The 14,711-nt window shown below is 50.4% G+C and overlaps 1 protein-coding gene across 1 annotated transcript in view; it reads left to right on the top strand.

The window, feature by feature from the left end:
- Positions 1–12,860, top strand: part of Vapb (VAMP associated protein B and C) — a 42,001-nt gene extending 29,141 nt beyond the window's left edge. Inside the window, exons 3-6 of the mRNA XM_008842445.3 lie at positions 4,103–4,206; positions 7,539–7,619; positions 9,238–9,417; positions 11,463–12,860. Coding sequence (XP_008840667.1) covers positions 4,103–4,206; positions 7,539–7,619; positions 9,238–9,417; positions 11,463–11,621 — 524 coding nt within the window. The 3' untranslated portion in view covers positions 11,622–12,860. The remainder of the gene's footprint in view (positions 1–4,102; positions 4,207–7,538; positions 7,620–9,237; positions 9,418–11,462) is intronic.
- Positions 12,861–14,711: the final 1,851 nt, after the last annotated feature.

Below are 14,711 nucleotides of genomic sequence, written 5' to 3'. Positions count from 1 at the left end.
GGGGGAGGGCACCAGCCTCCGCTGGAAGGCTTCTAGAGGAAGTGTGATGTAGGAGTGCCTTCAGGTTGGGAAGAAAACGTGCCCACTGCCAGCCAGATCAACACCTTGAATGAGCTCTGAACATCCAGTCCTGGTCTCAGTTTAACTGAGGAAAGAAGACAAACTGGTAGAAAGGCGCCGGGAGTCCGTGGACAGTGGCTCCAGTGCGTAAGCTGCCTGTCCGGAGGAGGCATGAAGCCTTCCAGCCAGGGCTTGGCTTCAGAGATGAGGCTGCAGTCGGGCTCTCAGGTCCAGGTTCCCCACTCAGGCTGGCTGACCTCTCTTGGCAGCACTCTAGTGGAGAAGGTTTTTAGGCGTGGTGTGCTGGGATGTGAATAGCGGGAGGGACACCCCAGGAGTGATGGTCAGGCTATGGGATGGTGGAGAACCTGGCTAGGTGTGGGGGCGTAGGACGTGGCACACCTTCTGGACCAGAAGCAGGCCTGTTGCTAGGCCAGAGCAGCCCGCTGAGTTGGCCACCTTCTGCTGGGCAGTAGTTTGTTACAGGATGCTGTGATCTGAGCAGTTGAGTGTGTGCAGTGCTCCTGGGCTTAAAGGGGTCCTGGGGGCTAATTTAGGTGGGAAAGAAGCCCGGAGGAGGTTGGAAGAGCCTTGGTGGGGAGAGACACAGAGAGCAAGTTGGGGCCGTAGCCGATGATGGCGTGTAGACGGTAGAGCTGTTCCCAGATGAGATTCTGAGATTTAACAGTGGTGTGTGGTCTTTAGACTCCATTCGTTTGCTCTGTCCCACCGTGGTGCAGATTAAAATGATCGTAGGTAGCTCGGTTTCCCAGAAGCCGCTCATAGGCTGAATTTAATCAGTTTGCCATGTCACTAAGCCAGAGTGTGTTTTAAATTGCATGTAGCCTGATTTCTCCTCCTTTGAAGGAAGTCTGTTCTTATCGATCTGGCGTTTTGTGACCCTGAAGGTGCTTTAACAGGATCCCCCTTTGGTGCCTGTAATGCAGCAGACGCGTGTCCAGAGTGTGGTGTGGGTGTGGGTGACGGTCCAGGTCGTCTCCTGGTAACAGGCGGCTTTTCATGTTCTGTCAGCGGATGTGTTCTGAAAGGAGGATGGTTCACGTAAGATGGTTTTATCATCAGTGTCTCTGGTATTTAAATGAAATAAATTAAGTTAATGGGAAGCTCTTTTATAGCCTGTCATGGAAAAAAGTACATAATTTGTGCCACAATTTGCAGCGAACTAGCGATTACCAACATTTATTCCATCATGTTCTCATAAAGTTTCAGCTGGAACTGGATTTGACATGAGACTGTAACAGTTGAGAAACAGCAACTTGGTAGGGGCTCTGTGAAGCAGGAGGTGGGTCCTGAGGTATGAGGGTCTGTGAAGTCACACAGCAGAGGGCCTTCAGGGGAAGGGCAGACAGTGGAGGACAGCCTTATTGATAGTGTTCATGAGTCTCTTTGGCGTTCTGACAGACTAATTTTGCACATCTGCTTGTTTCTTGATCTGTTAGGGTGTGTTTCGGTGAACGTCTTCATCACAAAGCCCTTTTAGATAACCCTGTATTCTGTAACACTGCCAGCAGGGCTTGGCAGGTGGCACTGTTTTTTGTTTCATTTTTTGCAGTGCTGGGAATTACATGTACTGGGCAATCATTCTTAGCCGTTGAGCACCCCCCCCCCAAAAGTATAGCTCCCATTCTGTCTCTTTCCCCAGATGACGGTTCTTCTTCTCTTCTTAATGACTCCTTCCTTACTGGGCTTTGGTGGGAGTTGAGGGTCAGCACCAGCAACTCTGAATGGGGTGCTGGCCCTTCAGGCTTCACAAAGGTCATTCTGACCACCTAGCTGTGAACAACAGCTTGCTGAGTGCCAAGTGCCATCCAGTGAGGAAGGTGCGTGTCTGCCGGGTACCTGCTGTGACTGTGGCTTTGGGCACACATTGCGCTGGCCAGGCTGCATCGAAGCCCTGTCTAGCATGGCTTGCTCCTCATGGAAGTAAGGACCTGGGAGACGCAAACTTCCTTCAAGGATCTGGTCTGATGTGGGTCTGAAGCCACGTCTGTGAAGCTTTTGAACTTTGATAAAAATGCCTTCATCAGTCCCTCTGCCATTTAAATGGATTTTATAATCTCACATGTGGGTCACTACAAAATTCTGGTAAGCTGGACTACACAGACCTTTCAGATACCTTTCAGATTCTCGGTCTTCCTGCCCCACTCATTTCGTGGGAAGATTTGCTAAATATCCGGGGACTGTGAAGCTCTTGGTGGCAGATAACAAGTTTCTTATGATTTTAATCCTGTGGCGGTTTTAAGATAGAGTCTCACTCTGTAGCCCAGGCGGCCTAGCACTTGTGGTAGTCTACCCACCTGCCTTGTCTTTGCTTATGAGTGTGAGCCGTCGTGCTAGGCTATGGTTTTTGTTTGAAAGCTAGGCGTTCCTCGCTGGCAACAGGTACGTAAGTTTTCCATAAGTGACATGGTCATTTCATTCGTTTTCAAGAGAATTGTCTGCCACATACCAGGGTCTGAGTAACTGGTAGTTTGTCCATCGAGTGTTCCTTCAAGTAAGGGGTGCTCTGAGAAAGTGCTGGGGTCTTGGAGAGGTGCCATCCATTTCATCATGAACAGATTAAAAATAAATGCATCCAGGTCGACATTTAGTGAAATGAATGCTTTGTATTGCTTCATCAAAGGCATTCTTAAGCACAGCTGGCCTTTTTCTAAATGCAGGGTGTGTGGTGTGTGACACAGTAGTGTGGTGTGGCCTTTGCTTCCACACAGGGCCTCGGTCTGTGTTTAGGCACCACCATTGTACAAGTGTCAGCATGGCAGAAGAGGTTTATGATGTCTTGGTGTTCCGACAGATGTAGCATTGAATTCATGTCTCACCCGACTTGGGGGGAGGTGGCCCTTGGGGTCACAGGTTGACCTGGGGGACCCGTGGTGTGGGAATGTGACCTGGAGTCAGTGCCAGGCTCTGTGGTTTGATGTGCTGCTCACCTACAGCCTTTGGTCTTCTATCTACGCTGAAGCCCTGTGGGTCAGAGAGGCAGGACAGACTCCACTGGAGAGCAGTTCTTGGTCTTTGATGCCAGTGTTGAAAGCAGGAACTGTCAAGCCGACCTTTGGGATTGAGCTCTTGCATGGTGTCAGGCGAACTCGCTCTTTGGTTCGGGTTTTGTTTTTTTTTTTTTTTAATCTGAAAAGTCGACATCAAGATAATAGTCCTTCCCCACAGCATCACCTGCCTTATATGGATAGAGTGGAAAGAGGTCTCCAGAGCAGAGCCTGTCTCTGCACCTGGAGACACTCCACACTGACTCCAGTAGGCTTTCCGTGAGTGTGAACTTGGGTCTCAGGGAAGGTTGCTGGACGTGTGACTTTCTAAAGCCTCAGAGCAAACAGCCTCTTTCAGAGCAGCTGTCATGTCACAGGGTTGGGCCTGGTCAGCCCTGGGAACTAGGAAGCAGATGAGCACTGCCTCCCTCAGTACCATGAGATGCCTTGTCATGGGGTCCTCCGGTGAGCTTCCATCAGGCTCCGGGGAGGGGTGGTGTTTTTTCCTGCTGTAGGAAATCTAGCTTATAAGATTTCTCCAGAATTCTATTGGCAAAAGCATATTTCATCCTTACCTTGGTTAGTGTGGGAAATGGGGTGGAGAGAAGCAAAAACCCCATTCCTCAGTTGTCTTGAGTTATTCTATTTTTGTTCCCTAAAAGATAATTTAGCTGTTGCCTTGAGTAAAACAAGCCTGTGGTATTTCTCCCAGCTTGCGTCTTGGGTAAGGCTGGTATGGATGATTAGAGTAGCTTTGTGGGACTGCAAGACCAGGGTACAAGGAGGGAGACCCAAGTCCTGAGCCCGGCCTGCACCTCAGCCAGCACCTCTGTCAGGCTGGGGCAGGTCTCCAGCCTTTCCAGCCTTAGCTACTGACCCATAGAATGGGGCACTGCCCTCTGAGCTTGCTCATACCCTTTCCCAGGGCCAGATAGGAGAACTGGGGAGCAGCTTACTCCACAGCACGAGTTAGCATGACAAATGCTGCTGATAACCACGTTCTGACCCTCCTAATGAAATGTTTTCTTTCTCAGTGATGTTACAGCCTTTCGATTATGACCCCAATGAGAAAAGTAAACACAAGTTTATGGTTCAGTCTATGTTTGCTCCACCTGACACTTCTGATATGGAGGCCGTAGTAAGTACCGAATGCTTCTTCTCCTTAGCAGCACCAGCAGACCACGCGGGAAGGGATTGTGGGTGCATGCCTTTCAGACGTGCTCAATTGCTTACGGGGAACTGTGCTTCCAGCGAGGTTTGCACTGGACTCCCTGAGTGGCTTTCCCAGCCTTGATGGCTAGTTTTAACATTTTATATGGCTGTTCTTTTCTGACTTGACGAATTGAACTTCAGTTCTCTGCTCTTGTGGACTTCACCTCCCTCCCTCACCTCCCCCGTCCCTCCCCTCCTCCCCCTCCCTCCCTCTCCTCCCCCTCCCCTCCTTCCCTCTGCCTTTCAGGTCCCAATTTTTTTCCTATCACCTTTCTCCTCTCCTATCCTCCCCCTCCAGCCCTCTCCCTCCTCTTCCCCCCTTCCCCTCCCTCCTCCCTCTCTCCCCTCCCTCCCCTCCTCCCTGCTTCCTCCCTCTCCTCGCCCCTACCCCCTCCCTTCCCCTTCTTGCACCAGTAGGGAAGAGCGCTTTCCAGTGCCTGACCCTCAGACCAGAGGTTGTGTGAGTGTTGAACACTAAGCACCTTTCCCTCCCTCACACTTCCTTGCACTTAGTACTAGTAAGCGTGGATTTGGGGGTATTCTTTGCTAAGAATCAGATTCCGGGCCTTGCTCATAGTGTGCAGGTGCTCTGCCTCTGAGCTACATCCCTAGCCTGATTTTTTTTTTTTTGTTTGTTTGTTTAAACCATAGAGTGCCTTCATTTTTGCCCCCTGCGTAAGTAAATGTTTGTGTTTCTGATTGTGGTAGAATTAAAATGACTTTGCTTATTATAAATAGGTACTATTATAGTGTTGATTTTTCTGGAAAAAGAGAGATTAAAAGGAAAATTCTCAAAGTTGGCTTTCAGGGAATCGACAAGAGTCTGGGTGCTGTGGGAGCTGAGGTGTGCAGGGCAGGTCTGGTCCTCACAGCCTGACCACTTCATCATCCTGTAATTTGCCAGCCCAGAGACGGCCAGGTCATCGGGGCTGTCTGCCAGTTCAAGTTAGCATTTACTAGACAGCTGTTTGCCCATTTCCAAGTTTTATCCTTGCTGCTGTGAGAGCAGCTTGTCTCCTGGCCAGTGTCACCAATCAGCCTTTTCTGTTGGCCTCAGTTAACCAGCTACCTTCACTGGTGCCTGCCTCGGGGCAGAAAAGAAGGTTAAGTCTGCTATTGAACTGGAGAGAGACCTTGTCTTAAGAGTGACCCTGGAGGCCTTTCTCTGCCCTTTGGTTTCAGGCCTCGTGTTTGTTGCTACACGTTAGTCTGTGTGATGAAGGGAGCCTGTGACGGCTACAGAAGGTGGAGTGTCCACAGTGTGGGTGGCCTGGCTCTTACCCCTTCACTAGTGGGGAGGGAAGGACTGGTCCATTTTGGTGTTGCAGCTGAGTTGTTGTCTACTAACACAGGTCTTGAGCAGGCATCAGTGACTGTCCTGAGATTTTGGTCACCTGTGTAGCAGGATAAAAATGAGCCACAGGATTGTGAAGGAAGTGTACCTCACAGACACTTCACACGAGTCTGTTAGAGGCCAGGTGCCGCATCTACAGCAAGGGCCTTCCACTTGTGACGGGAGCATCTCTGTAACTGTTGTGAGCAGTTGGAGCAGCACATTTTGTAGGCTTTTGGGTACGCCCAAGTGAAGCTGGGTCGGATGACACGTCTCTTGATTCTTCTACCAGACCTGACTGCCAGGAGAACCTGTGTTGCTCTTGTTTTGAGGTATTTTTCTTCCCATTGGACAGATAGAGAGCAGGAAGCAGAGTAGGCCTGGTCACTAAGGCCTTGATGTACCATTTGTGAGCAGTTTGCTTCCTGAGCCCTGTCACCCAGCTGCCTGCAGGATGGAGACTGATGACTTTGCCCTGAACCTAGAGCAAGGACAGTCCTCTCAGGACTGTCCCATGACCCCAGCCCTTTGGGTCTTCATGAATTTATGAGTCCAGGCCAGTTGACACGTAGGAATTCACATCATCTGATTATTTCCTCATGATTAAATTCAGATGCAGTTTTTTTTGGGGGGGGTCAAGAATGGCCTATCCTCATGTTATGTCACATCCTCACGTGATGTCATGTGGTGTGTGTCCTCCAGGCTCTTGGTGCTAGGTTAACACTCTGGTGGTGGTACTGTTTGATGGCGTGGTTCAGATGGTGCCGAAGCCTATATGCTCCATGGTTTGTAGGTGGTCTGGAATTCTTTGAGACCACATGAGTGCCCTGCTCACCAGCATTCTGTCACCAGCATTGTGCACCCAGTGATGGCCCTTGCCTAGTCCTCTCGGACACACATGCAGGCACATGTAAAAGCCCTGTGCAGAGGAGCACATGCATGTGGCATCTTTGCTGAGTGCTCTGGCACCCTGCAAGTGGTGCTGTGCTGCTCCATTGACTGCCCTCTCCATGGTTAGGGTGACGGCCCTCCTGGTGCCACACACCTGGTGCCACACACCTGGGCTGCTGCTTGTCCTGGGGTCTTGGAACTATACAGCCGTGGCTGCCCTGAGTGGTTGCACAGGTGAGGACCAGCCGGGCCTTGGTTTCTGAGTTGTCACCTGCTGCTCTGTTGCCTGTAGTTCTCAGAAACCCCTGGAGTCCCTTTCTGCACTGAAGGAGGCTTTAGTCAGGGGCACACCGCAGGACATGCTCTGTCAGGAAGGCCCTCAGCAGCAGGAGGAGGCAAGGCCATCCTGAGGTAGCCAGGCTGGTGGAATGGCTTGAAGGGATGTGCCCCACTGGTGGTGGGAGGGTGATGCTAAGCCTTCACTGTTGGGCTTTCTAGGAAGTCTGTGATGTAAATTCCATTTTCTTTTTTCTTTTTTTTTTAGACAGGGTCTCACTGTGTAGCCCTGGCTGGCCTGGAACTTGCTATGTTGACCAGGCTGGCCTCAAACTCACAGTGATCCACCTGCCTCTGCCTCCAGAGTGTTGGGATTAAAGGTGTGTGCCACCATGCCCAGAAAATTCCATTTTCTTGAGAAGAACCAGAGTCGCCTTTAGAGGGTGCGTGGGTGACTCATTCGGCTGGCTTCCTTGGGCCCATGTTGCCCATGGAACAGCAGCAAGAAAACTTGGGCAGCTCCGAGGAGCCAGGCCGCAGGATGACAGGGTTTTTGCAAGTGTGATAAATATTCAGGAAAGCTGGTGTGTTTAATCTTGTCATGTTAAAAATATTGAAATCTCAGCAGACTTAGGTTCCTTATTTGATATACATCAGGGCTTCTCATTAAGCATTTTTCTGAATTGTCAGTTATAGGAGGGAAACTATTCTTCCAGCAGCTTTGTAAGATCCTGATTATTAAATTTAAATTGTTTCAGTGGAAGGAGGCAAAACCGGAAGACCTTATGGACTCCAAACTTCGATGTGTGTTCGAATTGCCAGCAGAAAACGACAAACCAGTAAGTACGTCTCTAGCGAACAACAGTCGAATGCCGCGAGCTCCTGACTGTTTGCATGTCAACTCCTGCAGAACCAAGACTTAAGGCGGCAAATTATTCTCCTCTTTCTATTGTATGAAGAAAAAAAAAATAAGCTGAAGTCAACAAACAGGCAGGACTTTGTGAACTCAGCCTTGGAGAGGCCTTCCCTGGAGAAGTACAGCATGTTTTCTCCTGAGTTGACATAAACCCCAAAGAGCTTTGGCTCAGCAAAGCTGACAGTGGATGAGACCAGCACAGAATCATTGCCATTAGTTGTGGTGCTTGGACAGGTAGTAAACTCTCAGAGTATCCCTGTCAGCCCTCCCTCCTCAGCATCTGCTCCCTGCTCCCCTTTTCCAACCCACCCCTAACATCCAGGTCTGGTTTTAGGTGAGAATCTCTGCCTCAGTGCTGCTGACATTTTGCACTGGATCATTCTTTTTGGAGGGGTGCCATCCTGCGTACCGTGGGGTGTTGAGCATCCCAGGCCCTACCCCTGTAGACACCAACAGTATCCCACTCTGTGCTGCCCTGTTGTCCTGTGGACCCCCCAGCTCCCCTATGCTGAACTCACCCCGGCCCTCTCTGTGACTAGTGGAAGACAGGAGACAGCACCTCAGATGCTCGTGAAACCTCCCCTCATCCTGGTCAGAAAAGTTAAAAAATTGAAGACCCAAAGAAAAAACTCAGACACAGTCTGGTAGTGGCTGGAGTTGGGGAGTGGAAGTGCTCTGCAGGATTTTCTTCACACAGTCTGTAATAGTCTTTGAGGATGCTGTTGGTTTAGGGGTCAGAACCGTGTAGTATCTTCTTTTGCTACACTCTGACCATCCTGGCTTTTTGGATGGAAGGAACTGGATCCTTTTATACAGAAGTTCACTTAGAAGTGGGCAGACCTGGATTCCTACCCCTGACTCCAGAGTAGGTGGGCTCTGGCTGGGCTGCCTTGTAACGCCTGCTCCCTGAAGTACTTTGGGAAGGGAGGCCAGATGCCGGCTCTTCAGGTTGCTGCCCAGGAGCCTGGCTGTCATCTTGAGTGTCTCCAAGTCCTGCAACCCTGACCAGCTCATCCCCAGGAGGGTGGCCTGGCCCCAGTCTGTGCAGGGAAACAGGAGCATGTGGCCTCCTCAGAGAGGCACTGGTGACTCACGGTGTGTCCCCCTCATCCCGGCTTCTAGAAGAAGTTAGTGAGCCAGCCTCCTGTGTCCAGCGGTCTACGTGCCCCTCCATCCCACCCGCTGGAACGCTCAGCTCTCCACACAGACAGTAATTTGCAGCTGATAATTCCTGAGCTTGCACAATTACAGTATGCTAATTTTTGCATGGCAGGAATTTGATAGTGCAGTGTGCACAGCCCTTTTCTCTTTCTTTGAAGTATTAGCATAAGTCCAACTTCATTATTTGCCCTTATTCATAATTTCTAGGGCCCAGTAGCTTTAAATTATCAAGATATTAGATAAAGTGATCCATTTAAAAAACAAATGTGACATTCTACAGTGTGGATGAAATGCTACCTTGTGTGTTGTGTGCTGAGAACTACTTTGCATAAAATCCTTTCTTATATAGTTGTGACACTTGTGCTTTTGTTCCTGAACAGCATGATATCGAAATAAATAAAACGATACCCACGAGTGCATCCAAGACAGAAACGGCAGTAGTGACGGCCAAGTCCCTGACTTCGTCCCTGGATGATGCCGAGGTGAAGAGGGTGATGGACGAGTACAAGCGGCTGCAGGAGGAGGTGCAGAGGCTGAGGGAGGAGAGCAGGCAGCTCAAGGTAGTCCCATAGGCACGTCGGAAGCATGGCGGGAACTGGGAAGCCCTGAACCCCTAGGATTCCGTCTGCTCTTTGCATTTGCTTCTGTTTTCCTCCACAGGGAGGCGTCTCCAAAGCTTGCCCTGGGTTCTCGGAAGTGTCCTCCCGCTTTGCCTCCTTAAGTTAATAGCCTGTTCATTGGGCAGAAGCTTCTCAGCTACTCAAACTCTTGTTCAACAACTTAAACTGCCACCTCCATGGTGTGACTTGGAATCAGCAGTGGCTGTTTTGAATCTGCATTTTCGAACCCTGCTGTATCCCATCCCCTTGGATGATCTCTGTCTGTATTGTTTGAACGTGGATGAGTGAGTGTTGGCGAGTCTCAGGAGGTCTGGGCAGTAGAGGCTGCCCAGGGGGCTCGAGCACGTGAAGTGGAAGCACAGTGCTACCTTGGGAAAGACAGGCGGGGGTGCGGAAAAGCCGAGGCTGCAGCCAGGGCACTGGGCCGTGCGTGGGTGTGTTGTGCTGCACTGGGGATGCTTCTCCGCCTGGCAGCGTGGTGTTGCACGTGTGGTTCATGTGAGCTCTTGGTTGCTCCAACCCCAGCATCTCAGGTTTGCCTGCATGTGTATGAATGCACCATAACCTGGAGTTATAGACAGTTGTTGGCTCCCATGTGGGTGCTGGGACCTGAACCCAGGTCCTCTGCAAGAGCAGTCATTGCCCTTACCACTGAGCCATCTCTTCAACACCCCGGATTTTGAGGCTTATTTGTTCTTAATTTTAACAGCACCACCGGGGTGCGCACTGGCTTCCTCATGCCCCTGTGGTGGCAGCAGGTGTATGTGACCCACCCTCACCCTGACTTCTCCACATTCCAGCACTGAGGCACACATGGGGATGGCAGTTTGGAAGTGGCCTTCCTTTGCAAAAGCTCTTTGAGTGTGTTTCTCTTTGGAAGTAGAGTTCTGCACCATTTAAAGTGATATGTAGGTAGGGATAGCTTCTATATAAACCCAATGAAATAAATGCTCCATTTTGCTCGGCCCATTTTTTTGAGGTTAATCGAACGCCACTGCTCATACTTCACTGTGCTGTGGTGCTGGTCTTGTTCCATGAGCTGAATGCTCTAAAACAATATTAGTGCCATCTTGACATGGGGAGATTCTTTATCCTGGCAGACTCTGATTTCTTGTTTTGTGAGATACGCTGTGTGCCTGGTGCTGTGGGCTCAGCTGTGAGCTGGCTGCCCTGGGGAACCCCCATTAGTGGGGCCAAGGGAGAAATGGAGACAACCAGTGCTCACAGCCAAGTGCTTGGCGGTCCTGTGGAGAGCTGCAGACTGTGGGGAGGCTCCATTTGGCGCTTGGAAGATAGGAAAGAAAAAGAGGAAGGACAGCAGATGTCAGTGTAGGGGACCTGAGGAGGGATCCGACCGGAGAGAGCCATCCCTGGCCCAGTGTGGGATGGGGCTGTGGGAAGGAACCTGCAGATCCTCCAGGCAGGTGCAGTGGAGGCCAAGGAAGAAAGAAACTTCTGTTCCTTACCCACCAAGTGGTAGAGGATGTGCTCCAGGGTCTGTATGTGTGAGGAAGGCATGGACTCGTGAAGGTCCGGGATGCTTAGAGTTCCAAATAGTATTTGATCAGCAGTCTACCCAGATCTAACACACCGAGTACCAACTCTGTAGGGTTCTGCAGGGCCCCACTGGGCAGGCTGTTGAATTTGTACCTTGGGACGCACTTGGGGTTTCAAGTCAGTGAAGACTTGACTCGGCAAGCTTATGCATTCGAAGCGGGAAGGACAGAAGTTAGGCCTGGAGGCAGGAGGAGAGGGAGAGCCAAGACACAGCCAGAAAGGTGGGGGTGGGGGCAGAAGGTGGGAAGGGCAGCTGGTTGCTACGCTGCTGAAGAGTTTTACCTACAAACCACGGGGTTGAGTTGAGGAGGCTCTGCTCAAATGGGGGTGACAGACAGGCGACCGCCAGGCAGTGCCTTCCCCGTCAGCCTCTGTGCCTTTTGCATTGTGGCTGGGACTGGCTTTGAAATGTGCATTTGTTCCCCCAGGAAGAAGATGGGCTTCGGATGAGGAAGGCACTGCAGAGCAACAGCCCCATGGCCACACTGGCTGCCACCGGGAAGGAGGAAGGCCTCAGCACCCGGCTGCTGGCTCTGGTGGTTTTGTTCTTTATTGTGGGTGTCATTATAGGGAAGATTGCCTTGTAGAGGCCGCATGCAGAGGATGGCAAATTGGATTGATGGATCCACCACATCATGAGATTTAAATTTATCATAATCATGCGTAAAAAGAAATTAATGTATGATGACATCTCACAGGTCTTGCCTTTAAATACCCCTCCCCACGCACACACACACAAATGCACACACAAATATAGCATAATATAACAATCTTTTAGGAAGTTAAAAATGTATAATAAATGGATGGGGGAAGAATGATCTGCTAATGACAAGAGACACCATACTTAATGCCGCAGTGGCATATTGTAGCTGTCACGTTAATCATGGGTAGACCTTGGCACGTGCTGCTGGATCACCATCTTAAAGCAAGACTCTCTTCCTCACCTGCTGGGGCTGGCCCGTGGGAGCAGGAGCCCAGTGCGGTGAGGCGGGCTGTCCACTCCACATTCACCCCATGCTGCCTGCTCCCACCTAGGCGGCTCCCCCAGGTCTGCAGTTCTGTGTAAGCCATCGGTTCCTCAGGATCACAGAGCTGCAGAATCCAAAAAGCATAGCACGGTGGCCACATCTCATGTGTCGTTGGTCGTGATTAAGAGGCACGTGTGGACTGACCCAACCAACCCTCGGCAATCAAAGTCTGTGCTTTGTTCTCTTAAAGGGACCAAGCTAAATTACTGTTGGTTCATGTAGTGAAACTGAGCTGTTACCAGAGACGTGCGCTGCGTATTTAACTTATTTAATGTATCTCATCTCGTGTTCTCATTGTCAAGAGTAGTCAGAGCTGCGGAGCTGGAAGTCACCTGTGCTGCAGAGCCCCAGTGGCGGGCTGGCACTACTGTGGACACTGGGGCTCTCTGCAGGCTCTGGGTACGGGGAGGGTCTGTCCAAGTGTTGGGGGATAGTGTCCAGGAAGCATTTTCTGTATTGATCAGTAGGAGCTGTCCTGGGGTGGGACATTCTTTGCAGTGACAGTCGGCTCTGGGCTACCCAGCCTTCTAGATTGCTCTTTCACTCTCAGCCATCCTCATCCTTCCAGCACACAGGCCAGGTCTGACCTGTTGTCCTCAGGACGAATGAGTTGGGCTGCCCGAGTGAGGGGCACGGAGGTGGGTGGGGAGTGGGTGGGCTCCTTAGCAAATCCATCTGCTGGCAAGGAGAGTCTTGACTGTGAATTAATTTCATGCCGTAAAAGACCAATCCAATTCTGTTCAACTATGTAGCATCTTAAAAAGAAGAAATTAAAATAAAGCCCCAAAATTACAAGTTCTTTTGTCATTTTGTCACATTTGCTGTGTGTGGGGTTATTACTATTAATCATCGTTAGCGTGCCACGGAAGGTTGATTTTAAAATGAGCTCTGTCAGTGAGGAATGCATGTTTAATGATTTGACTCTACACACACATCTGTGTGTACATATATATTACTATTATATTTTCTTTGGTTGGCTTCAGCTGACAGTGTGGAAATAAAACTTCTGGCATCTCAGGCCTGACACCCTCATCCTTCCATGATCTTGATCTTCAGTGACTGGTGCTGGGCATGTCTAGTATGAGCCTGGGTCTGACAGACAAGTCCACCTAAAAGAACACAGTCCTCAGTCCTCAGACACCCCAAGCCACCCTGCTGCCGCACCTCCTGACCAGCTGGAGTCTGGTGAAATGGAAGTCTGGTGGTTTGAGTAAGTAGCTTCCCTTCCCTCAGAATCCCAGGTGTTCACAGGCATGCTGAGCGGCCCTGGTTCCCACTGAGCACCTGCTGCTCAGGGTGCATTGAGCTTGAGGATGGGGACGGCCATCCCCTATAAATGAGTCTCCAGGATGCATTCCACATGGCCTGGTACCTAAGAAAGGGAGGGTCGATAACTGAGAGGCCTGACCTGCCACCTGGTTTTCCACGGTGGACTAAAATTTGACAGTGGGAGGTGCCAACTAATGTCAACTTCTGGTCCTTGCAGGCTTTGAGTACTGATTTAGAGGGCCTCAATCAGGACCTGGGGTGCAGTCTGGCTCATGACACCAGAGCAGGGGGTCTGCAGGCTGTTGTTAAGGATAGAGTTGTGTATTCTGAGAAGTGCTCTTCACAGGAGCGGCCAGCCGCTGAGGCTGCTGTGCTGTGGGGTCAGGGAAGGGAATGGTCCTGTATCTAGGAGAAGGTACTCAGCTCCTCGTACATTGCAAACAGTTTTGCTGCAACAACAAAAATCTCAAGGTGCAACTTCCATGGCCCTCAGAAGTCTTTTCCTCTTGTAGAAATCAGGACTGGCTGAGCTTGTTAGCTGGTGGAACTTCAGGAAGGGAAGTGAGGCAGGCCTGGGTTATTCTCCAAGTCATCCTGGTCAATAAAGCGTGTACCAACAGAGACAGGATTTTAGAAGAGGCATTGCTCACCTTTGGGACTCTTTGAAGAGCCACAAAATCTCAAGAGAACTGGGAGGGGTGTGCACATTTGGGGCATCTTTTCTGAAGTGATGAGAGAAGAAACAAGAGTCGGACAAAGAGGTGAGTGTGGCACTGTCTCAGTGGACTGCCATGACCAGAGAGAAGGGAGTCGTCAGAAGATCTGGTTAGGGCAGCTGAGACTTGGGAGGATGGTGGTCAGGAGGCAGCCTGGGTGAGAGCCCTTGGTTACCAGTACGCTGGTCCTGGTTTAGAGATGTTAGCCGCAGTGCTCACAGATGGAAGCAGTAGCTGAGCCCCATCACAACCGTTGTTGATTGAATTTTTAAGTTGATAATTTAAGCTTGGAACGATACAGAGTACCTTTCGAAGACAGCAGACTCCGTTATCTGTCGGTGTGAGGACCTTGCTTTAATTTTTTTCCCTCCTAGTTTGCATGTTTTCCTCTCTGGTCTTTTAAACTGCTAGCACCAGCAGTCATAAATACTGATAAAATCAAAATTGATTTTTACCAGTGGACAGTTTATGCCTAGAGAGACGGCTTATACCTACATAACACTGGGGGGAAATGAGGAACCGCCAGTGAGCCGTGAAAACCCAAAGGCTTCCAAACAAATCCTAGGAGCAGAATTGCTACGGGAAGATGTCAGTGCCCAGCCTGTGGGCTGTGTGGAGTCAGACAGAACACAGCGAGAGCTCAGCACAAAATAGCCCTTCAGAT

The sequence above is a fragment of the Nannospalax galili genome, unplaced genomic scaffold (genome assembly GCF_000622305.1).
Source record: "Nannospalax galili isolate Female #2095 unplaced genomic scaffold, S.galili_v1.0 scaffold231, whole genome shotgun sequence".
NCBI classification, from domain to species: Eukaryota; Metazoa; Chordata; class Mammalia; order Rodentia; family Spalacidae; genus Nannospalax; species Nannospalax galili.
The sequence above is the reverse complement of the archived record's forward strand: the minus strand, read 5'-3'. Positions and strand labels throughout refer to the sequence as shown.